This window comes from Entelurus aequoreus, linkage group LG07, assembly GCF_033978785.1.
Source record: "Entelurus aequoreus isolate RoL-2023_Sb linkage group LG07, RoL_Eaeq_v1.1, whole genome shotgun sequence".
Classification (NCBI taxonomy): Eukaryota; Metazoa; Chordata; class Actinopteri; order Syngnathiformes; family Syngnathidae; genus Entelurus; species Entelurus aequoreus.
Genome location: NC_084737.1, coordinates 41249878 through 41274392, shown reverse-complemented (window position 1 = coordinate 41274392; position 24515 = coordinate 41249878). Strand labels below are relative to the sequence as shown.

Sequence of the window (24515 nt, the reverse complement as noted above, 5' to 3'; positions counted from 1 at the left end):
ATTAGTATATACAACCGTTTTGTAATATGTAATTAATTAATTCAGTCATTATTAATATACTGAGATGAAGAATATCTTATTTTCAATAAGGTTGAAAGTATTTCTCATAATTCTTCTTCTTTGTACTTTGTAAGCACTATTCATTTGAACAACCTCTTAAACTGGATCTTATCAGTACAATGTTGAACTTCTTTACCTAATCCATTCCATCATTTAATAATTTTAGCTGTTTGCAATTTTACCAAATCATCGAACTTTAATATTTTTGACTCAATAAATAAAGTGTTTGTATGTTCTCTATATCCAACATTATGTATGAGTCTAATTGATCTTTTTTGTAACAGGGTTAATGAATGTAGCGCACATTTGTAGTTATTTCCCCACATTTCTGCACAACAACTCAGATATGGTAATACTATAGTAGCGAGCAGTAGAGAATGTGAAGTGATTTGTCAAACCAAATATTGCGTGTTTTTTTCCATATACAACAACCTATCTGGACTCGATAAGGAATCGGTTCGATAAGAGGATTCGATAATAGGCTCGAACTCGATAATTCTTATCAAACATCATCCCTACAGGTGATTAGATAACCCGCTTCAGCTTGGAAATCCACTCACCTGTCAGCTGCTTCGTAGCCGGCTCCTGCACACGGCCTTCCCGCAGGAGACGTGCCGACCACGCCACCTCCACATGCCTCCACCACCAGACTCAGGCCGGGCAGCCCCCCCCCCCCCCCCTCCGTAGAAGAGCGGGAGAGGAAGTCGGCCACGGCCATCTGCGCACCCGGTCTGTGGACCACTCGGAAGTTGTAGGGTTGCAAAGCGAGATACCACCGGGTGATCCGCGTGTTGGCATCCTTCATGCGGTGGAGCAACTGGTGGGGTTTGTGGTCCGAGCAGAGGCTGAAGGAGTGCCCCAGCAGGTAGTACCGAAGGGCCCCGACCGCCCACCGGATGGCGAGGCACTCCCTCTCCACCGTGCTGTACCTCGCCTCCCGGCCCGAGAGCTTCCGGCTGATGTATAGTACGGGCCGGTTGAAGCCATCCACCCGCTGGGAGAGCACCGCTCCCAGCCCCCTGCCCGATGCGTCCGCCTGCAGACAGAAGGGGATAGCAAAGTTAGGCATGTGCAGTACCGGCTCCTCGGAGAGGGCTGTTTTTACCTTCTCGAACACCTGCTGGCACTGCTCCGTCCACCGGACCAGATCTGGAGCACCCTTTCGGGTGGGGTCCGTCAGTGGGCTGGTCAGGTCCGCAAACTGGGGAATGAACCTACGGTAGTAGCCCGCCAGACCCGAAAACTGCCTCACCTCTTTTTTCGTCTTGGGGGCTGGACAGGCTGCGATCGCCGCTGTTTTGTCCATTTGTGGGCGCACCTGCCCTCCTCCCAAGTGGTACCCCAGATACTGTACTTCCCTCCGGCCAACCGCGCACTTCACTTTGTGACTTTATTGCACGCAGCCATCCACCAAGCTAGAGCACCTGCACGCACTCACTGTTTCCGCTCGCTCACCTCTCTCGCCCACTCACTCACTGACGTCACTCACCTCACATGCTGTCATATGTATATGTGTATAAGGGCCACACACACACACATACGCTACTCTCACAACTAACAAGACATCATGGTGAAGCCAGAAGACGAGTTTCTTAAAATGGAGACATTCTCAATACTTTTCTTTTGTCGAGCACAAAGAAAATAACATTTTAGTTAAATGTAAGTTGTGTCTTGGATCAAAGATCCTATCTACTTAAAGTTAAAGTTAAAGTGCCATTATGTTGCAGCTATTTAAAATAGTTTTGTCAATTTATTCTGGCCTGAAATAAATTGGCCCTTTGAAACATATCTTTGTCTTTGTGTGTTGTATGTATCAATCAATCAATCAATGTTTATTTATATAGCCCTAAATCACAAGTGTCTCAAAGGGCTGTACAAGCCACAACGACATCCTCGGTACAGAGCCCACATACGGGCAAGGAAAACTCACCCCAGTGGGACGTCAATGTGAATGACTATAGTATTGGAGCTCGAATAGAAAACGCTCTATAGCCCGCAGACTTTTTTTGGGCTCTGGGAATCACTAATAAGCCAGAGTTCTTTGAACGCAGATTTCTTGCCGGGACATATGGTACAATACAATCGGCAAGATAGGCAGGAGCTTGACCGTGTAGTATTTTATACGTAAGTAGTAAAACCTTAAAGTCGCATCTTAGGTGCACAGGAAGCCAGTGCAAGTGAGCCAGTATAGGCGTAATATGATCAAACTTTCTTGTTTTTGTCAAAAGTCTAGCAGCCGCATTTTGTACCATCTGTAATCTTTTAATGCTAGACATAGGGAGGCCCGAAAATAAAACGTTACAGTAATCGAGACGAGATGTAACGAACGCATGGATAATGATCACAGCATCGCTTGTGGACAAAATGGGACGAATTTTAGCGATATTACGGAGATGAAAGAAGGCCGTTTTAGTAACACTTTTAATGTGCGACTCAAACGAGAGAGTTGGGTCGAAGATAATACCCAGATTCTTTACAGAGTCACCTTGTTTAATTGTTTGGTTGTCAAATGTTAAGGTGGTATTTTTAAATAGATGTCGGTGTTGAGCAGGACCGATAATCAGCATTTCCGTTTTCTTAGCGTTGAGTTGCAAAAAGTTTGCGGACATCCATTGTTTAATTTCATTAAGACACGCCTCCAGCTGACTACAATCCGGCGTGTTGGTCAGCTTTAGGGGCATGTAGAGTTGGGTGTCATCAGCATAACAGTGAAAGCTAACACCGTATTTGCGTATGATGTCACCTAGCGGCAGCATGTAAATACTAAAGAGTGCAGGGCCAAGAACCGAACCCTGGGGAACTCCGCACGTTACCTTAACATAGTCCGAGGTCACATTGTTATGGGAGACACACTGCATCCTGTCAGTAAGATAAGAGTTAAACCAAGACAAGGCTAAGTCTGTCATCCCAATACGCGTTTTGATACGCTCTAATAAAATATTATGATCAACAGTATCGAAAGCGGCGCTAAGATCAAGAAGCAGCAACATAGATGAAGCATCAGAATCTATCGTTAGCAATAGATCATTAGTCATTTTTGCGAGGGCTGTCTCCGTAGAGTGATTTGCCCTGAAACCGGATTGAAAAGGTTCACAGAGATTGTTAGACGCTAAGTGTTCATTTAGCTGCTGTGCTATAATTTTTTCGAGGATTTTCGAGATAAACGGAAGGTGGGACACCGGCCGGTAGTTTACCAGGAGATCAGGATCGAGGTTAGGTCTTTTGAGTAGAGGATGAATAACCGCTTTTTTGAATGCTAGGGAAACAGTGCCAGAGGAAAGTGATAAGTTTATAATATTTAATACTGATGGACCTAATAATACAAAAAGCTCCTTGATAAGTTTCCCAGGAATTGGGTCAAGTAAACATGTTGTTTGTTTTGTCCCATTTACACATTTTGACAATTCCTCCAATGTTATTTCATCAAAGAGAGAGAAACTATTTTGGAGGGCAGTGTCCGTCGTATATACAGTCGTATTTGTGTTAATAGAACCCAGTTGTAGCTGAGATGCATTGTCTTTAATCTCTTTTCTAATGCCTTCAATTTTCTTATTAAAGAAATTCATAAAGTCATCTGCTGAGTGGGTGGAGCTACTGGGAGAAGTCCCTTGTTGGGTTAGCGATGCTACCGTACTAAACAGAAATTTAGGATAATTTTTGTTGAGGTGGATGAGATTTGAGTAATATTTAGCTTTAGCTGAGGTAAGCATGCATTTATTATTAAACTATCACACCATGCTTGATGGAAAACCTCAAGTTTAGTCGCACGCCATTTGCGTTCCAGCTTTCTACATGATAATTTCTGGGCTTTAGTTTCTTCTGTAAACCATGGGGTACGCCTTTTAGGGGCCCTTTTTAGCTTTAGCGGTGCTACAATATCAATGGTGTCGCGCAGGGCGTCATTAAAGTTGTTAGTGAGGTTATCAATAGAGCCCACATCATTTGGGAATGGTGCCATTACCGAAGGCAGTAGGTCAGTAAGAGTCGTCGTTGTGGCAGCATTAATGTTGCGGGTGCTATAGTAGTTATTATTATTATTATTAGTTTGTTGACATTGAGTCAGAACTTCGAATTTTATAAGGTAATGGTCGGACATTACTTTAGTGTACGGGAGTATCGTAACTTTAGAGGTGGTGACACCCCTGACAAGCACTAGATCTATCGTATTACCGTTGCGATGCGTGGGTTCATTTATTATTTGTGTAAGACCACAGCTATCAATTATAGTCTGGAGCGCCACGCATGGAGGGTCCGATGGGGTATTCATATGGATATTAAAGTCCCCCATTATGATTATATTGTCGGCGTGCGTCACTAGATCGGCAACAAACTCTGAGAATTCACTGATGAAGTCCGAATAGGGCCCAGGGGGGCGGTAGATAACAGCCAGGTGGAGAGGCAGCGGTGTGACAAACCTCAAAGTGAGCACCTCAAACGAGTTATATTTATTATTTAGGTTAGGTGTAAGATTATAGTTTTCATTGTATATTAGTGCGACACCCCCTCCCCTTTTAAGAGGTCTGGCAACATGTGTATTGGTATAGCCAGGAGGAGATGCTTCATTTAGCGCAAAAAAATCGTCTGGTTTGAGCCAGGTCTCGGCGAGACCAACGACGTCAAGTTTGTTGTCTCTAATGACTTCATTAACTAATAACGTTTTGGAAGATAATGATCTTATGTTTAAAAAGCCCATATTATAGGTAGTGGGCTGTTTTGAGGATTGTTTGTTGAAATTATCCGAAGTAGCAATATTAATAATGTTGCGTTTATTATGCGTATTGCACTTTAAATAGTTTCGACCATATCTAGGAATTGATACGACGGGGATATTCAGATTGTTTGCTTGATGTTGCGATAAACTGAACGCATCATAGTTAGCTACCTCAGTACAATGTATGTCTGCCTCTGACACGGTCACAAAAGAAAAAACATTATGTGAGTTGTGTTTTAATCTAAGAGAATTGCTATGTGTGCAGGGATTATCCAGCCTGACGCTGGCTAGTTCTAGTTTAAATGGCTTCTTACCCGGAGACTCCACGTTTCTTTGGTTAGCTTTTCTCTTTGTTGTTAGCCCAGCTCGGCATCCCCGCTTCTGCTTCCGCTCGCACCGCCTATGTCGTCTCCATTGGCGGTCACCGCTAGCACTTGACTCCGCTGCTACAAAGGCCGCTCGATGTAGCCCACGAAGTATTCCCATGCTAGCGAGGAGGTCCACCGTACATGCAACTTTCAGTCTATAACGACCCGATCCATCCACATCCAGAATTGTCTGTCGGTCATATGTGATCACAGAGTGTTCACGCTTTGAGCCAGCCATGAAATTGACAGAAATGACGGGTGTTTTTTGCCAAATCGCTCTACACTCCCAAGAGCATTAGTGAGCCGCAGCATTTCTCATGCGCCGCCATTTTAATGTAGACCACATTGCTTTCTGAGTTCAGTGATGCAAATGCATGTCAAGTTGATCAACAGATTGTATTATTCTCCAGTGCAATAACAGTACTGAAAATAAGTCTAAAAGGGCCTTAATGGGAGCCTTAAAAAAGAAAAAACAAAACAAAAAAAAACTAAATAGTTACTTTTCACAGTAACGCATTACTTTTTGGTGTAAGTAACTGAGTTAGTAACTGAGTTACTTTTGAAATGAAGTAACTAGTAACTGTAACTAGTTACTGTTTTTCAGTAACTAACCCAACACTGTACATAACATACATACATTCAATCATTCATACATACGTGCACAGCAGCAGGAACTGAGACGAGTATAGACTAGAGGGAAAGATGAATGCAGCAATGTACAGAGACATCCTGAATGAAAACCAACGCTTCTCATCCAACCTGATGGAGCTTGAGAGGTGCTGCAAAGAGGAATGGGTGAAACTGGCCATTCCTCGAGTTTGTGGCATCATGTTCAAAAAGACTTGAGTCTGTAATTGTTGTCAAAGGTGCATCAACAAAGTATTGAGCAAATGCTTTGAATAATTATGTGCATATGATTTTATTTTTTATTTTTAATACATTTGAAAACATTTTTTAAAAATTCACATTGCCATTATGGGGTATTGTTTGTAGAATTCTGAGTACAAAATTTTTAGAATTGGCATTTTGGAATTAGGCTCTAACATAACAACATGTGGAAAAAGTTAAATGCTGTGAATACTTTCCGGATGCACTGTATTGTATTCTCTTAAGGGAGGCTAACTGTGCCGCAATTTGAACACCCGTGGTCTTGAATCCTCTAAATTGATCATCTGTAGGTTTTTAGCAGTGTTTAAGTAATCCAGTAGTTAAATATATTTGTGATCATATGAGAAATTTCATAGCAAAGATTTGTGATGGAAGAAAAACCTGAATTCCTGTGATGTTTGGTTTATATCAAATAGGTTTAATGCAGGTGAACAACCAGACAAGGACCCAGTAATAATGCAAGATTTGCAAAACCCTTAAATAGAGAAGGCTGCATAAGTTAATTATTGACTGAACTATGTCAATGATTAGGTACGTGTCATACTAAATCAGTTTTGTCGTGGAGTTTGACTAACTAAGGGGCAAGGTCTCTGTGTAAAATCTGGTGGCCCATCATCACCCGAGATCTCTTGTTCAAGTCATGAAATCTTACATTTGTTAGTTGGAGTCTACTTTTACATGCTTCTTTTGTCTCAAAGAATCACTGGAATGGCCAACAATTGATGTTCTGATCAACAGTATCTCTAATGTATTGCAAGTGTCAGTCCACAATGTAAGATTATGGGTGTTACCTTCTATACCTTACCTTTGTATTATAGATGTTAATAAATTGCCTTTTTAGATAGATGACATTTGTCCTCCAACTATTTTGTGAGGTGTCTAGTCTTGTCCTACATTTTAATTCTGACATAGCTATATTGTATTTTTGGAGAAATTATAATTAGTGCATACCGGTACTTATTGATTTTGTGAAGAATTCTGTCAATGTTGTGGAAGTCATCGTTGATTTATCCTGCTTAAAGCAAGTGAGGCAAAATTTAGTGCAACAGTTGGCTGCAATCAGCAGAAGCGCTGTAGTTTCAATGCATTAAATTCTATTTAAGTATTAATCACAGGATGTATAACATGTGATTGTTTTTGTTCTATGTCATTGATACATATGAATTTATACAATGCAGTTTCAATGAAAGTTTGCACCTGTTGTCCTATCTATTTATTAATTAATAAGTACAGACCTATCTGCTTGGCATCTCTGCCTGTCGCACCTCCTCCAGTGCACTTCGAGGTCAGCTGCAGGGTCGTCAGCTGGTGCCACTGTTAACTGATATATCAAATGGTTTAAAGTAGGTATGAGCAATGTGGCCTTAAATCCATATTCCGATATTTAGTAGGTTGCAATATGCGTACATACTGTTAGTCTTTTTTAATCAAATAATTAATTGCTTTAATTAGTGGCCTAGTGGTTAAAGTGTCCGCCCTGAGATCGGTAGGTTGTGAGCTCAAACCTCGGCCAAGTCATACCAAAGACTATAAAAATGGGACCCATTACCTCCCTGCTTGGCACTCAGCATCAAGAGTTGGAATTGGGGGTTAAATCACCAAAAATTATTACCGGGCGCGGCCACAGCTGCTGCCCACTGCTCCCCTCACCTTAAGGACATTTGTAAAGTTACAAAAGACTTAAAATTAGTATTATTTGCCGATGACACGACTGCTTTTTCTTCAGAGGAAAACACACAGAAGCTAATACAAATAACAGAAGAAATGAACAAATTAAAAAGATGGTTTGACAAAAACAGACTATCTTTGAATCTCAGTAAAACAAATAATGTTATTCAGTGACAGTAGAAGAAAAAGTCAAACACAAATACAAATAGAGTAACAAATCTAATTTTGGGGTTTAGTATTAGATGATCAAATGAACTGGAAATCTCATATAAAAATACACAACATAAGATAGCAAGAAATATTTCAATAATGAACAGAGCAAAACATGTTCTAGACCAAAAATCACTCCATATTCTTTACTGCTCGCTAGTTTGCTAGTGTTACCATATCTGAGTTATTGTGTAGAAATATGGGGAAACAACTACAAGAGTACACTTCATTCACTTAACTGTTACAAAAAAGATCAGATAAAATAATACATAATGTTGGATATAGAGAACATACAAACCCTTTATTTATTAAATCAACAATATTGAAATTCCCCAATATAGTGAATCTGCAAACAGCTAAAATTATGTACAAAGCAAACTATAACCTGCTACCCAAGAATGTACAACAATTATTCTCAACAGAAGAGGAGAAATATAACCTTGAAGAAAAATAAAACATTTGTATGCACGTACAACACTTAGGACCTTCAGTATATCAGTATGTTCCTTCGGAAGAACTTTATTTCTAGCTTTGAACATCACTAATAGAGTATGCAATTCTACAATGTCTTTTAGTTTTAATAATCCTGCCCTAATGAAGAGTGGATTTGTGTGGTCTCTATATCCTACTGTAAAAATGATACAAATTACTCTTTCTGTGAAAGAAATAAAGGCATTATGTTGCTGTGATATGTATTTCCCCATATCTCTGCACAATAATTGAAATAAGGTAGAATAATTGAGCAATATAACATTCTCAGTGTGTTATACAGGAAACTGTATTTTACCTTGTTCAAAATAAATAAGCTTTTAGATACCTTATTTTTCACATGCAATATTTGAGCTTTCCATGTCAACTTTTCATCTAAGATGACCCCAAGAAATCTGATTTCAGACATCTTCTCAATTTTCACATTGTTTATGGATAAACTAACTTCTATCTTTATTTTATTACTGAATTCCGTAAATTTAGTCTTTTCCAAATTTAAAGATAATTTATTTACATCAAACCACAATTTTAGTTTAACCATTTCCTCTTCAATATTACCGGCTAAGATTTTCAAGTCATCTCCTGAACAGTATAAATTTGTATCGTCTGCGAGTAATACATACTGTACAATTTTCGAAACCTCACAAATATAATTTATATATTAAATCAAAAGTTTGGGTCCTAAAATCGAACCTTGTGGAATTCCACATTCAATATTCATGCATTCTGACCTATGATCATCGATCTCAACATATTGCTGCCGTTGTTGTAAATAGCTGGTTAACCAGTCCAGTGCAACTCCTCTAACTCCATAAGTATATAATTTAGAGATGAGAATTTGATGATTTTTAGTGTCAAATGCCTTCTTTAAATCAATGAACACTCCTATTGAGTATTTATTTTGATCAATTGCAGTTGTAATCTCTTCAATAATGTTCATGATGGCCAAGCTTGTACACCTATTTGATCGAAATCCATACTGATTTTCATTTAATAATTTATGTTTTCAATAAAGCAGTCAAATTTATTAACAAACAGTTTTTCAAGCACTTTCGAAAATTGAGATAGGAGAGATACTGGTCTATAATTACCAAATGTATGTTTATCTCCAGTTCTAAATAAAGGTATGACCTTAGCTGTTTTCATACTGTCTGGGAAAACTCCTACTTTAAAAGAACAATTAATTATATTCATTGTTGTATTTGCGATAATAGACATACAGGAAACATGCAACGTCACAGGAACTGTAGTCCATATTCTGCAGCATTCTGTGGCTTTTTACATCAGTACCAGCTGGCCAAAGAGCAGCTCCCTTAACAAAACCTCTCAGTGTCAGTATGCAGCTGCAGCTTCCGTGATGCCAGCGTCAGTTGCATGACAGAGTGTGGAGGACTGGCCAATTTGGCCACAAAATAGGGGGTGTCATGTTTTGAAGGATATTAATTTAAATTACAAGTTGTGCTATATTTTAATCAAACATAATATATGTGCACTAATATGTTTGGACTACCTCTTAATTGCCTGTGGTTTCAGTCCAGCAATAACAGTGAAACCTGCACTTGGCCTTCTACACATGTAGCACCCACTCCCTGCTTGGACTGTTCCCTTTCGCGTCTGAAAAAAATCTGATAGTTGGATAGGAGTTCTTCATGTCAAGGACTGCTGTAGGCACAGTGGATACAAAACTAGCTTCTGGATTAACCAAGGTAGCACTTTCTAAGATAAGATTTGTTTGTTGAAACTTAATTTTGTTTTGTTTTTGTCATTTCTCATTACCTAATAAGTACGTTAAATCAGCATGCACTGTATTTGATATTTTACATCTTTAACCTCAAATTTTAACTTGATTTTGCTATATGTATATTTTTTGCATGTTGTTTGTCATGATACTAATAAATACATTCTTTTACAGATACAGCAATGGAAGAGAAGAGTGATCCCCTCAATAACATATCACAGATTAAAGGTATTTCAGCTGCTTCCCCCCCCCTTTTTTCACAAACATAAAGAATGACACAAGATTGTTTTGGTCGTGGCCCTGATTGATAATACTAACAAAGTGGAAGATAATTAGAATGAGTAATGGTTAAGTGCTTGAACCTTTTAAAGGCAGTGGCATGACTTTACAAGCTGATGTCCTCGTTTTCGTGTCTCTAGTGCCAACAGCCTATTAGAAAATGTCTCTTTGCAGAGAGGGCATGTCAGCTGAGTAATGAGCATAATCACTGGCCTTTAATAATATGGATGATCAAAATAGAATGCAAAAGATAACACAATCACAGTGCTATATTATAGTGCCTGTTTGCAAGTACATCCCTCAGTGAATTGAATATTGCATGAGGATTTGTAGCACTTCACTGCACAATATAGGGAGAGAATGAGGCGTCTTCATCCAGTATTTTAGTATTAAGAATTTGTCACAATCACACAGCAGCCATTGATTATCATTTTAGCTGCGTCATTAACAGATTCGTACTATTCAGTATACTATTCAGTATATAGAACCATGTCTCAGACTGGATGTTGCATTCATTGGGGAGGAAGCTGACATGAGGGTAGCTGGGCCATCATGACTTTAGCCCTAAGCACTTGAGCTAAAAAAAGACATTCCCCTACATTTTTTTCTGTCATCACTTAAGGCAGTATGACGCTTGCTTGGCATTCTCTCTACTCTCAGAGTTATTTTTTACACAGTCTAGTCCCATTAATACTTCGATTCTGTGACACTCAAGCCATGATATGTCATAGTAACCAAATATATTGCTGTGGATATCGTTATGCGCAATCCCCCCCTCCCCCACATTTTTTTCTCAACTTGACAAAGACAACTATTAACAGGAGGCCCACTAACGTTCCCACTCACAAATATGCATGTAGGTAGGAACACACAACCACGTACTGGACACAACACTGACCCGTCGGCCATTGTCTGGCACACAGCAGGGGGGTCATGTGTTTGTGTCAGAGGGTGCCACCAGCCTCCAGTAGTCACTTCTTTCCCTTGGATTTGTCAGTGCCGCTATCATTGTTTATTTGTTGTGTTAACACCGCAATGCGAACAAGGAATGCAGCCTTCATTACAAATGCTCATCTGATGTGTCCTTTTATGGTGCACATGCTTCAACTGGTGTGCTTCGTTTTCTCCTCTGCCATATGCTCAGCCTGAGATGAGGTCACCTCTTTTCCTAGCCACAAAAGATTAGGGAATCAGCATAGTCACTGGAAGTGCAAAGCGCCAAGTATTTTCAGAGCTTGTTTTCACGTGTCAAGAAATACAACAGGCCCTTGACAACCCCAGCCAGTCCATCCCCTTTGTGTCGTGTTTACAGTGTGTTGCTTTAAGACAGTATGGATGTGCCAAAGACAAAAGTAATAGACTGTTTGGATAAAAAATGCAGATACATACAGTGCATCCGGAATGTATTAACAGCGCTTCACTTTTTCCACATTTTGTAATGCTACGGCCTTAACAAAATGGAATACGTTCATTTTTGTCCTCAAAATTCTAGAGACAATACACCATAATGATGATGTGAAGTTTTTTTTTAAATGCAAATTTCTGAAAAATAAAAAATCACATGTCCGTAAGTATTCACAGCCTTTGCTCAATACTTTGGCAGCAATTACAGTCTCAAGTATTTTTGAATATGAAGCGACAAGCTTAGCAAACCTATCTTTGGGCAGATTCAGCTACTCCTCTTCAGTTCAGTTCAGTTTATTTCGAACATGCATACGATACAATGGAATGCATCACGTATTTCCAGTTGTTTCATTACAGCATGTCCAAAAAGGATGATGAAGAAGCAGAACTTAGTTACTCCTAACCCTTCTCATATTATTCCAATGTTATCCCATTTCATTGTTCTCTGTAACAGAACAGTAAATAAATAAATAACAAATAATTAATATATTATAATAAGTAAACAAATATTAAATACATAAATAAACTTTATCTAAAAAAAAAGAAGAAAGTTCAAGATGTTCATCATAATTGTTGTTCTTTGTACTTTGTGAACACTTGTAGTTTGAACAGTCTCTTAAACTGGATCATATTGGTGCTTTGTTTGATTTCTTTGGTTAATCCATTCCATAATTTAATTCCACATATGGATATGCTTAAGGTTTTAAGTGTTGTACGCACATACAAATGTTTTAAATTAGCTTTTCCTCTAAGATTGTATTTCTCCTCTGTTGAGAATAATTGTTATACATTATTGGGTATCAGGTTATAGTTTGCTTGGTACATAATTCTAGCTGTTTGCAAATGCACCAAATTGTTGAATTTCAATATTTGTGATTCAATAAATAAAGGGCTTGTATGTTCTCTATATCCAACATTATGTATTATTCTAATTGATCTTTTTTGGTACACCGTTAGTGAGTGAAGCGCACATTTGCAGTTGTTTCTCCATATTTCTACACAATAACTCTAGTGCCCAATCCTCTTCGCAACACCTCTCAAGCTACATCACTCAATCAATCAATCAAAGTATACTTGTATAGCCCTTAATCACAAATTTCTCAAAGGGATGTAACATCAGGTTTCCCTCTATCCTGACTAGTCTCCAAGTTCCTGCCATTGAAGAAAAAATCCCACAGCATGATGCTGCCACCACTATGCTTCACTGGCACAGTGATGAGTGGTGCCTGTCTTCCTCTAAGTTCAATCTTTGTCTCATCAGACAAGATAATTTTTTTTCTCATGGTCTGAGTCTTTCCGGTGCATTTTGGCAAACTTTTTTACTAAGAAATGGCTTCCGTCTGGCAACTGTACTATACAGCCCTGATTGGTGGATTGCTGCAGAGGAAGGTTCTCCTCTATCCACAGAGGAATGCTGTAGCTCTCTCGGGTTCTACAATCGAGCAATGTACAGAGACATTCTGGATGATATCCAACACTTCCCATCCAATCTGATGGAGCTTGAGAGGAATGGGAAAACTGCCCAAAGATAGGTGTGCCAAGTTTGTGGCATTATATTCAAAAATACTCGAGGCTGTACTTGCTGCCACAGGTGCATTAACAAAGTGTGTGAACTTATTTATGTACATTTTTTTTTTTTTTAGTTGTAATAAATTTGCAAAAAAATACAAATTAAAATACCTTTTCACATTGTTGTTATGGGTATTGTGTAGAAAAAAAATTAATTTACTCCATTTTGGAATAAGGCTGGAATATAACAAAATGAGGAAACATTGTAGCGCTGTGAATACTTTCCGGATGCACTGTGATACACTTCCATTTTTTGGGGGGTTAGCAATTAGCTTATGTAATAGGCACCTTTTAGTTTCTTGGGAAATCAGCTTGTGTGTCAGCCCTCGTTGAATATTTGGGACTGCAACCAAATTAACATGGAAGGACTTTTAGCTACTGGTCTATTTTCATGATGACACTGAATTGCCTTGTTTACTGCCTCAGTATGACTGTTACAATTTTCCGTTGTCGAAAATTATCATTAATTACATTTAAAGCCAACCTTGTTAGAATAGCTATTTTGATTTTAGATAACCATTGTTCTGTATCACATTCTCAGATGATCTGACCAGGTCTAATATGGGATCTTCTAGCGACTATGAAAAAACTATCCAGCGCTTGAATGATGAGCTTAGAGATGCACAGGACCGGGCCAATACAGAGAGGCACAAATGCATGGAGCTAGAAGGTAACACTGATGCTCAATAAGAATCATTATTGTTTTATTTTCAGTTTACTTGCTCAATGTGTACACTTTCATAAAGATGATCACAATGAAATCCATTTAATGTTTTGTAGGTTTTCTGAATAAAGAGAGAAAAGACAATAAACAACAATCTGATGAATCTGCGAAACAGATCAAACTTCTTCAAGGTATAGCTAATGTGGTTTGGAGGTTGTTAAAGCTGGGGTACCGAAGTTATATTCTTTAACAAAAAAAAAATCATATTAGCATCGTACAGTATATCGTAACAGTGAGCATTTCTGAATAAAATCGTACGTCTGTGTGCTGTTTGTGCCTTATAATTAAGTATTTTAGTAAATAAAACCACAGAAGACATATTAATTTGTCTTCCTAGCAGTCAACCCCTCCAGATCCAATCCCAGGATTTAGAGAAAGGAGGGGTGAGCAGAGCCCACAAAGGAACCTGCACATTGGCTGACGCGATATGTAGTGAAGCGCGTGCACAGTGCGAACGTGTTTGCAGTAAAGCATGGCTGCCGAACACCCACCTGGAAAGATCACATTACTCACGCTTGCCTTTACAGCATATACTGCTAAAAAAAAAAAAAATAGAGGAAATCAGAGGAAGAAAACAAATACGCTGTACGTCTAAAAAAACAAAGAATAGCCAAAACTGGAATAAATATTGGTCTGGCGTATTCAAGATGGAGGTTATTGCGGGCCAGTCTAGGACTAACTTTGGACGCGCAAGTGGCTGTTTTCTAATGTTCCATTTTCCGATATTTTCTGTGTATCATTTTGCGTGGAGACTTGTGTTACCGATAGTCTGCAACAAAATACGAACTAGGGAGTCCTTAGATGCAACTTCAGACTGTCAACAACACATGCGTGGACACGTACAGCTCTCGTGCGCAATTTTGTGCATTTCCAAAGAGGAGGAGACTGGGAGGAACTATCAACGAGCTGCGGAGAGTGCGGGGCAGGATTTACCGTTTGAATTCTGCCTGGTGGTGACACAAGATTCAAGTACCCCAGCTTTAAGGAGCTGAGTTGAAATTCTATCTTGTAGTAATTCAATTTTTACACAAATATTGCCACCACCAATGTATTTAATGTTAACTATGCTGTGGACAGGCCAGCTACGGCAGCTCCAAGATGAAATGGGTGTCATCAAAGAGCAGACCAACATCTCCTCTAGTTTACATGAGGAGCTACAAAGTGCACGAGTTGAGGTGAAGTCACTGAAACGCAACCTGGAGGCAGCCAATGCAGAACGAGACCGTGACGTTGGCACAATCGAGTTCAGCCTGGCAACCGTCACCAAGGACCTGGACAAGTGGCGTCAGACTGCCAGCACATACGAACGCAAGATTGAGGACTTGCAGCAGGATCTCCAGCAGCAGGGCAAGCAATGGCAGAAAACTGCAGAAATACAAGGTACTAAAGTTATAAAACAAACCTACTAGTGATAATGAATAGTAATAATAATAATTTTTTAAATGTAAAGCGTAGATATTAAGTTACCCGATGTTAAAATCTGTATGTACACTTTTACTGAAATAATCCATCCACCTCACAGGAAACACACCTGGTTGATCTGTACAGAGCATGACTATTACACAGTCTGTCTTAGAACATTTGTAAGGAATTGGTGTTCAGACATTTTCTCCTGATCTTTTCCTTCATAATGCTATTCAAGAATTAGGCACAATATTTGATAGCCATCACATGTAGCCCCAAAATAAATATCACAGCACAGACATATCTGATAAAACAGCCTCATGTCTAATTAGGGCTTACTGCATATAAATGTTGTTTGCATTTTAGAGTACCGTATTTTCAGCACGATAAGGCGCACCGGATTATAAGGCGCACCTTCAATGAATGGCATATTTCAAAACTTTGTTCATATATAAGGCGCACCGGATTATAAAGCGCACCTATGCATCCGTTAGATGGAGCTGCGCTAAAGGGAATGTCAACAAAACTGTCAGAAAGATCAGTCAAACTTTATTAATAGATTACAAACCAGTGTTCTGACAACTCTGTTCACTCCCAAAATGAATAAACAGCTGTTTTATTATTTTCCCCGAGGTAAATTCAGTGACGTGGTGTTTTGTTTATCTTGTAACAACAGCAAAGTATAACATGTAGTGCAACATTTATATCACATAGTGGAGGGGAACTTTTCCCTGATTCAATAAACACGTAAAAAACAGTGATACTGTTACGGTAAATCAAACGTTAGTGCAATCACAATATAGTAACACTCCAAATAGTGCAGAGCAATAACAATATGAATAACTCAACGTTGCTCAAACGTTAATGTCACACGACACAACACACAAAATAAATATGTAAAGCTCACTTTATGAAGTTACTCCTCATCCACGAATCCCTCGAATTCACAGGAATATCAAAGGTGAGTGGAACCTCGTCCATGTTGATGATGTGCTCTGGCCAGATCTTTTTTTCAGTAATCTTGTTTTTGCAATATGCGCGGAAAGTGGCCAGCTTTTCTTGGAAGTCTTTTGGCAGTTGCTGTGAAACAGTAGTTTGTGTGCGGATGGAGCGATTACGTCTTTTCATAAACCGAAAGCACCAAGAAGCACCGCCTTTAAAATCATCCATGTTAAGTTCGCTTGCTAGCGCTGTTGCCTTCATTCGAATAGTGATTGTACTGACACTTCTACTTGCTGCTCTCTGTTCAACAACCCACTGTTCGAGTTTGTCCTCCAACTGTAGCCATCTCGCTTTGTTCCCTCGGAAACTCTGTTTAGTCTTCTTTACTTGGCGCAGGTCATCTTGTTGCTTCCTCCACTTCCGCACCATTGATTTGTTTATGTTAAATTCTCTCGCTGCTGCTCTATTCCCGTGTTCTACTGCGTGACTGATCGTCTTAAGTTTAAACTCTGCGTCGTAAGCGTGTCTCTTAATAGGAGCCATTTTTGGGTTAGAAGCGCTTCTTCTTCTACGGGGGAAAATGAAGTCGGCGGCTGCTTACCGTAAAAGAAGAAGCGCTTCTTCTTCTACGGGGGAAAATTAAGTCCGCGGCTGCCTACCATAGAAGAATAACTTCTTCTTCTACGGGGGAAAATGAAGTCGGCGGCTGCTTACCGTAGTTGCGAGACCTAAACTTTATGAAAATGAAGTTTAGGTTTGTTGTGGCTCAATATTGGTCCATATATGAGGCGGATTATAAGGCGCACTGTCAGCTTTTGAGAAAATTTGAGGTTTTTAGGTGCGCCTTATAGTGCGGAGAATAGGGTATCAGTTTATGGTGTCCAATAATCACTCTTAAATCACTAAATATTATTTGTGAGAAAATATAGGTTTTTCCAAATAATTAATTATTTGTTATTTTTATTTTTAAGCCAATGAGCTACAGTCCATGCAGGTGGAATGTAACAGCCTTCAGAAGGAGTGTTCTGCTCTGCGATCTGAAAAGCAGGAAATGGTGAACAAGCATCAGAAAGAAAAGAGCAGTCTGCAAAGTGAATACACTTCTCTCATGGCAAAGAAAGAAGAACTCCTTAAGACTCATCAGAAAGAGAAGGGCAACTTGCAGCAAGAAAATGCAGCACTGCGTGCCAAAAATGAGGCAATGCGACAGAAACAGCAACAGTTGGAGAAAGACCTTCTCAGGTCAGTGCATTGGAGAACATTTTGTAGATGTTTTTTATAGTAAAATCCTGGTTATTTTTGCTGTACACAAACACAGATGTGCATTCTACATCATCTTCCTACATTACTGGGACTAATTGATAAGATGAACAATTCCACAGTTTTTAATTATTATAGTGAACCTGACCTTTGTGTTGAGGTTGAAAATGTCCAACATTCTCAAACAATGAGAACATTTGAAAGGGTATATTTTCAAAACCTTCATATACAGCACATCTTCTCACTATCTAAGTGCCCAGAATTCACCAACAATGTTTTATCATATGGTCCGCTGTCTCATTTCTTTGATATAATATAATCCCCCTTAGAGTGTAGCTACCCGTAAACTTTCACTTTTTAAAACCAATCGTTTTTTTCTGCTAGTTCACAAGCCCAGAATGCTGAGCTGAGCAACAGCCTTAAAGTCCTTGAGCAATCCCATCAGGAACTGGAAAAGAAGTTGGTAGCATTGGAGCTCCAACACCAACAGGATAGCAGCAAACTGCAAACCCAACTGGATGAGGCAGATAGCTGCAGGGAGACACTGCAGAGAGAGGTATTCCAATATGCTATTTTCTGATTGTCGTCTAAGGTCATGTCCTAAAGAGTTACAAAATATATGATAAATAGGACGGGGAATCTCAGGGCAATCTGACATTGACACTATTTTTAACTCACCTGACATCGCTCCAGTAGATCAAATCTATTATAGGGGTCATATTATGATTTTGTTCCACATTTTGAGAGTACAGTTTGAGAACAAAAATAAAATCTTATTGTAAGGTTAAGTATTGTGATAGTCTGCCATATCAGTACTCTTGATATTTTCACACTCTTAATGCTAAATGTCTTTTAAAGCACATCCAGTCACTTTCATATTTATCTTTTTGTTTTCTCAAAATCTGAATGTGGCAGTCAGTGGCTATGTTCACACTGCAGGTAAATTCAGACACCTGATTGTTTCCATGTCAGTGCATTCAGTGGAACAGTATATTCCGATTTTCTTATTTTTTTCAAATCCGACTTAGGCCTTTTGTATGCAAGTACAGCCCGGACGCTTGGGTCGCTTTGATCCAACCTATACGTCATCGAAAGACGACAAACGTCACAATTATTCACCAAAACAGATGGTTGCGGAAATTAATGGTGGATGAATGAGCAGAAAACAGAAAACAGTGGCGAAAACGAGATGTTTTAAAACTCACCTCAATGTCCCACCACTCCTGACTCAGATTCCTCACCCACACACTCATTGGAACAGATGTCGAAACAAGTGCCCCACAAACTGCGAGATCCACAAATTAGGGCCAGTTCCAATAAACCTCCTCACCCTACTTTTTAGCCCTATCCCTACATTTTGCACATTCCTGGGAAGGTAGTGCTGTCCTAATGACTCTTTGCATGTAGGGGTAGTGTAAGGGGTATGAATCTAGCCCTTCAGACTGAGGCCTTTCAGATGCTGACTCGCTCAGGTAGGGGCAGAGAAAATTCCACAAAATCTGCATAAGTTGCATGTTAGTTTGTAACGATGTCCAGCTATCCACGCTAGCTAACTTCAGGATAAAATACTTAATAATGAATTGCGAATGTGAAAAAAAATTCACAAAAGACAACAGTCGTAGATGGCGGCTTCCTCTCCATGTAGTTATTTGTTTATTCATCATGATGAATAGAAAAAAAAAAGATATCAGCCGGGTTTGTTGTGTACATGTGGGACTATGGGGTTGTACAGTACACCGCTACTAATAAAGTATCGCGGTACTAATTAATTAAAAAAGGTACTACCGCCTTTGGAAAATACCAGTAGTTATTTTTCATCCACATATGCTGCCGTGCGTTGGTGACATTGCTGAACTGAGGCGCGGCGCATTCATGTGTCAAAACCCACACACAGAGCGAAAACAAACAGAAAAAGTTTCAAAAGGAATAATGACAAAAAACAGCAATTCTACTGGTTAATAAAAAGGGTGCGTGAAAGACAATATGAAGGTATTTGGGCTTCAAAACTATCAATAAAGATGACGCTTTAAACACAGAAGCGCGGCGCTGCAGGCACGCTTTTAAACATGCCTCGCCATATTTGTCAATACAGCATTACCACCTTTGCTTCAAATTTAGGTAAATACAACAAACATTCAGATCTACACAAGGAGTTTAAAATTGGCAGGTAATACAGTTAAGTTTCCCCTGTGCACATACAAATACATATATGTTCAAACAGCTACTGGCTTAGCGAAAATTATTGGCTTGTCGGGTGTGGGCCTGGAAGACCTTGCGCCCTGCTGCGCCGCCCTTCGTGCCCGGTGTCATGCCGTCGTCTGGGGCGGGCTTGTCGGGGTTTGTCCCTGGGTGAGGGGGGTGCGCGGCCGGACCTGTGGGGTTTGGGGGAGGAGATCGGCTGGTTCTCAGTGGGCAGTGGGTGCCGGGGCTTGATCGCTGTCCCGCCGGCCTGTGTATGTATTTGTTGTTGTATATATATGAGTGTGTGTGTGTGTGTGTGCATGTGGATGGATGGATGTAGGTAGGTAAATGTGTGTATGTGTGTGCATGCATGGGTATAGGTATGTGTGTTTATAAATGTGTATATGTTAAGAGTGTAACAGTACGTGTATTTGTATTGAACCGTTTCGGTACGGGGGTTTCGGTTGTGTTTGGAGGTGTACCGAACGAGTTTCCACACGGACATATTAAGTAGCGTACAGCATGTTGTGTAAACAATGCACACTGAGGCACAACACACGACATGCTAGCAGCGACCGGGCTACGACAACATGTAAAAGCCAGAGCTGGAAGACCCTCCTGCCTCGTTGAGATCTTCCCGTGCGATTGCGGGGAGTCTCTGGGCCCCCCGGGCGGGGCGTCCCGCCTTTCTGCCCGTGTGGGGTGTGGTCTCTCGCTGGCTTCTGTCCCCTACTTCTCCCGTGCCTTGTCCTCTGCCAGGCGCGTCTGTCTGCAGCCTGCTGCTAGCTCTTACGGTGGGCCTGGCTCTGGAGTTCCTGTCGCTGGCCGGCCTGGCTGTGTGGGGCCGGTGGTCCCTGGTTCCCTGGGCGCCACACATGCTGTTTGTTGGTTGGGCTCTCTGGGTGGCTGGGGCCGTACTCTGGCTCCCACACACACTGGGAGTCAAATATATTGTACATACAAATACACATATACTCACATACACACCGTTATTCATACATATATACATAGGTACCTACGCTCCCACATACATACACAAATACAGTACATACCTACATACTCTAAGTTCGTACATCCACACGCACATTCACTGTACAAACATACATATACACATACATGTACATATACATTCACTGTACAAACATACATATACACATACTGTACATATACATTCACTGTACAAACATACATATACACATACTGTACATATACATGCATACACTCATGCACATAATCACGTTTCATCAAACATAAATTAACGCTGTTACCCTAGGGTAAACTGGATAACACATGGCACACTGACAAACCTTAACCTATTGTTACTATAACAATCTACAAGGTTAATATAGGTTGCTTCTATTTCTTCCCCTCCATTTTTCTGCTTTCTTTTTCTAGTTATCACTACGTATATGTATTGTTGCATTTGAACAACTGTATTGTTGATAATAGAGGTAAATTATTGGTATTGTTCATTATCAATAGCGCTATTTCTATTGGTATTTGTATTGCTCCATTTGTAGTGTAATAATGCTTATTGTCATTTCTGTATTATTATTTATTTCGCTAACTGCTCCCTTTTACCATCATATTTGTACATATTGTATTTGCTGGTGTTGCTCTATTGTTGTTGTTGTGTTTGCTGTTGTTATTTTTGTCTCTCTGTCTTATCCCCCTCTTGTCCCCACAATTTCCCCCTCTGTCTTCCTTTTTTTCTCTTTCTATCTCCTCCTGCTTTGGCCTGGCTGCACCAAATGATAATATAAATACATTTTAATAAAGTTAAATACAAATAAGGCAACAAGAGAACCCACACTTCTCTTTTGTAAAGTAAGTCTGAACAGCCGATATGGGCATCTACATCAACTATATGATTTGCCTGAGAAGCTGGACAGGACAAAAAAATTTAAAAAATTATTAGCGCAGTCAAAACTGCCCGTGTAACGTAAACTAATGCAAGTGAATTTACTGAATTACGTAACAAATTTCCACTCTTCAATTTGTGTTTTTTTCTTCTGTTTTACCTGCTACTTGTCTTATTTGTTTATTTTTTTGGCTGAATTTTTTTCAGTATTTACTTTATGGTCAAAATTTGCAACCATAAATCATTAAGCATTTAATACAATGTCAATAAAGCTGTATATTCTATTCTAACCTAATTCTAGATTATGGCAGGTTATATTTATTATGTAAAATAATTGTAAATTGTAAACTGTTCTTTGAGTGCAAAAAGAAAAGCCAATGTGTTAAATGCACATTTTACTTTAAATTCCAATCTTTTAATATTGTTCTTTGGGTGCAATAAGAAATTAAATAAAATGTTCTGTTAAAGTGAAGCCAATAATGCAATTTTTTGGGGTCCTCTGTATTTTGAAAAGTATCGAACAGTATTGAAATACATAACAATATACATTTTGGTACCAAAATATTGGTGTTGGTACAACTCTACGTGCACACGTAACTACATAGTCGCTTAAGTGCCCAAATGTAAACTATGCAGTGACGTAGCAAGTGATGTCCCAATTCCTAGGGAAGATTATAAAGCTCTACCCCTTGTTGCTTCATTTTGAGGGTGTTGTGGTAGTGGGTGAGAGCGAGTAGTAGTGAGGGAGGGGGTGTATTGGGATTGGGCCTTATTGTCCTCTTCCTTCTTAACATTCTATGCCAGAGGTCTTCAACAGGGGGTTTGTGACCTCTAGGGGGTCCACAGAGGTACAGCAGGGGGGGTAGTGAAATGTTTGGTTGATTAGACTTTTTATTTTCATTTTTTAATGTTCTTTTTTATTCTTCCCTCGCAATTTTTCCACAACTTACATTTTTTTTAAATACCACACACTAACATTGATTCAACACACTGTATTGCAGTTTAGAAATGTAAGTAACATGGGCCTTGTTCACACTTTTTGACCATATGTGAAATGTATTGGATTTGTTCATGGTAATGTGAACAGTACAAGTCCGATTTTTTTCAAATCAGACCCAGGCCTTTTTTTGTATGTGGATATACAGGTATATCAGATATGTATCGATGCGACTGTAGTCTGAACGATTGGGTCACGTTCATACGACCAATACGTCATCAAAATGTGATAAGTGCCATAATTCTTCGCCGAAATAGACGGTTGCAAAATAAATAGTTGACAAATGTGCAGAAAACGGACGAAAATAATATGTTTTAGGAACTTGTGTCAATGTTCCACCACTCCTGTCTCCAACTGCTCTCCCACACGGTCATCAGAGCAGACTTCGAAACAAACTGCTGAGAGCCAAAATACTAGCCCTTTTCCTGCTTATTTTTCTACGCGCAGTAATTTGGTTTAGAACAAGAGTGTCAAACTCTGGCCCGCGGGCCAAAATTGGCCCGCCGTGTAATTTCACTTGGCCCTTGAAGCGATATCAAATTAACACTAGAGCTGGGCCGCCGATTATATGCAGCGGCGGTGCCGCTGTAACATCGCATTCACGACAAATTCTCATACTTGCCAACCCTCCCGGGAGACTCCCAAATTTCTTTGCCCTTCTGCTTTTCTTTGCCCGTCCGCTTTTCATCCAGTCCGAGTGCTGGCCCAGTCACATAATATGTGCGGCTTCTGCACGCACCAACACAAGTGAATGCAACGCATACTTGATCAACAGCCATACAGGTCACACTGAGGGTGGACGTATAACCCATTTTAACACTGTTAGAAATATGCGCCACACTGTGAACCCACACCAAACAAGAATGACAAACACATTTCGGGAGCACATCCGCACCGTAACACAACAGAACAAATACCCAGAACCCTTTGCAGCACTAACTCTTCCGGGACGCTACAAGGTGTGTGTGTGTGTGTGTGTGTGGGGGGTTTGGCGGTAGCGGGGGGTGTATTTTTTAGCGTCTTGGAAGAGTTAGTGCTGCAAAGGGTTCTGGGTATTTGTTCTGTTGTGTTTATGTTGTGTTATGGTGCGGATAATCTCCCGAAATGTGTTTGTCATTCTTGTTTGGTGTAGATTCACAGTGTGGCGTTTATTTCTAAAAGTGTTAAAGTTGTTTATACGGTCAACCTCAGTGTAACCTGTATCGCTGTTGATCAAGTATGCCTTGCATTCATGTGTGTGTGCGTACAGAAGCCGCACATATCTTGTGACTGGGCCGGGATGTTGTTAGAATGGATGAAAAGCGGACGTGACGACAGCTCGTAGAGGACGTTGAAGGCAGTGCCTTTAAGGCACGCCCCCAAGACTGTGGTCCGGGTGGACTACGAGATATAATGACTGATGAACACCTTTGTTCGATAATGAAGGTTACCTCAGCTCAAAGCCTGAGCCCCGACATTAATGAACTATCCATCCATCCATCCATCTTCTTCCGCTTATCCGAGGTCGGGTCGCGGGGGCAGCAGCCTAAGCAGGGAAGCCCAGACTTCCCTCTCCCCAGCCACTTCGCCCAGCTTTTCCCGGGGGATCCCGAGGCGTTCCCAGGCCAGCCGGGAGACATATTCTTCCCAACGTGTCCAGGGTCTACCCCGTGGCCTCCTACCGGTCGGACGTGCCCTAAACACCTCCTTAGGGAGGCGTTCGGGTGGCATCCTTACCAGATGCCTGAACCACCTCATCTGGCTCCTCTCGATGTGGAGGAGC

General features: G+C 40.2%; 1 protein-coding gene across 5 annotated transcripts in view; it reads left to right on the top strand.

The window, feature by feature from the left end:
* slmapb (sarcolemma associated protein b) overlaps positions 1–24515 on the top strand; it is a 55978-nt gene that overhangs the window by 19692 nt on the left and 11771 nt on the right. For 3 of the 5 annotated variants that reach the window (XM_062053666.1, XM_062053663.1, XM_062053664.1), the window contains exons 2-7: positions 10307–10360; positions 13926–14054; positions 14165–14239; positions 15186–15488; positions 17426–17696; positions 18099–18270. In XM_062053666.1, the coding sequence (XP_061909650.1) occupies positions 10315–10360; positions 13926–14054; positions 14165–14239; positions 15186–15488; positions 17426–17696; positions 18099–18270 (996 nt within the window). In that variant the 5' untranslated portion in view covers positions 10307–10314. Of the gene's footprint in view, positions 1–9927; positions 10101–10306; positions 10361–13925; positions 14055–14164; positions 14240–15185; positions 15489–17425; positions 17697–18098; positions 18271–24515 lie in introns of all 5 variants that reach the window. The other 2 variants (XM_062053662.1, XM_062053667.1) reach the window with 1 other exon arrangement.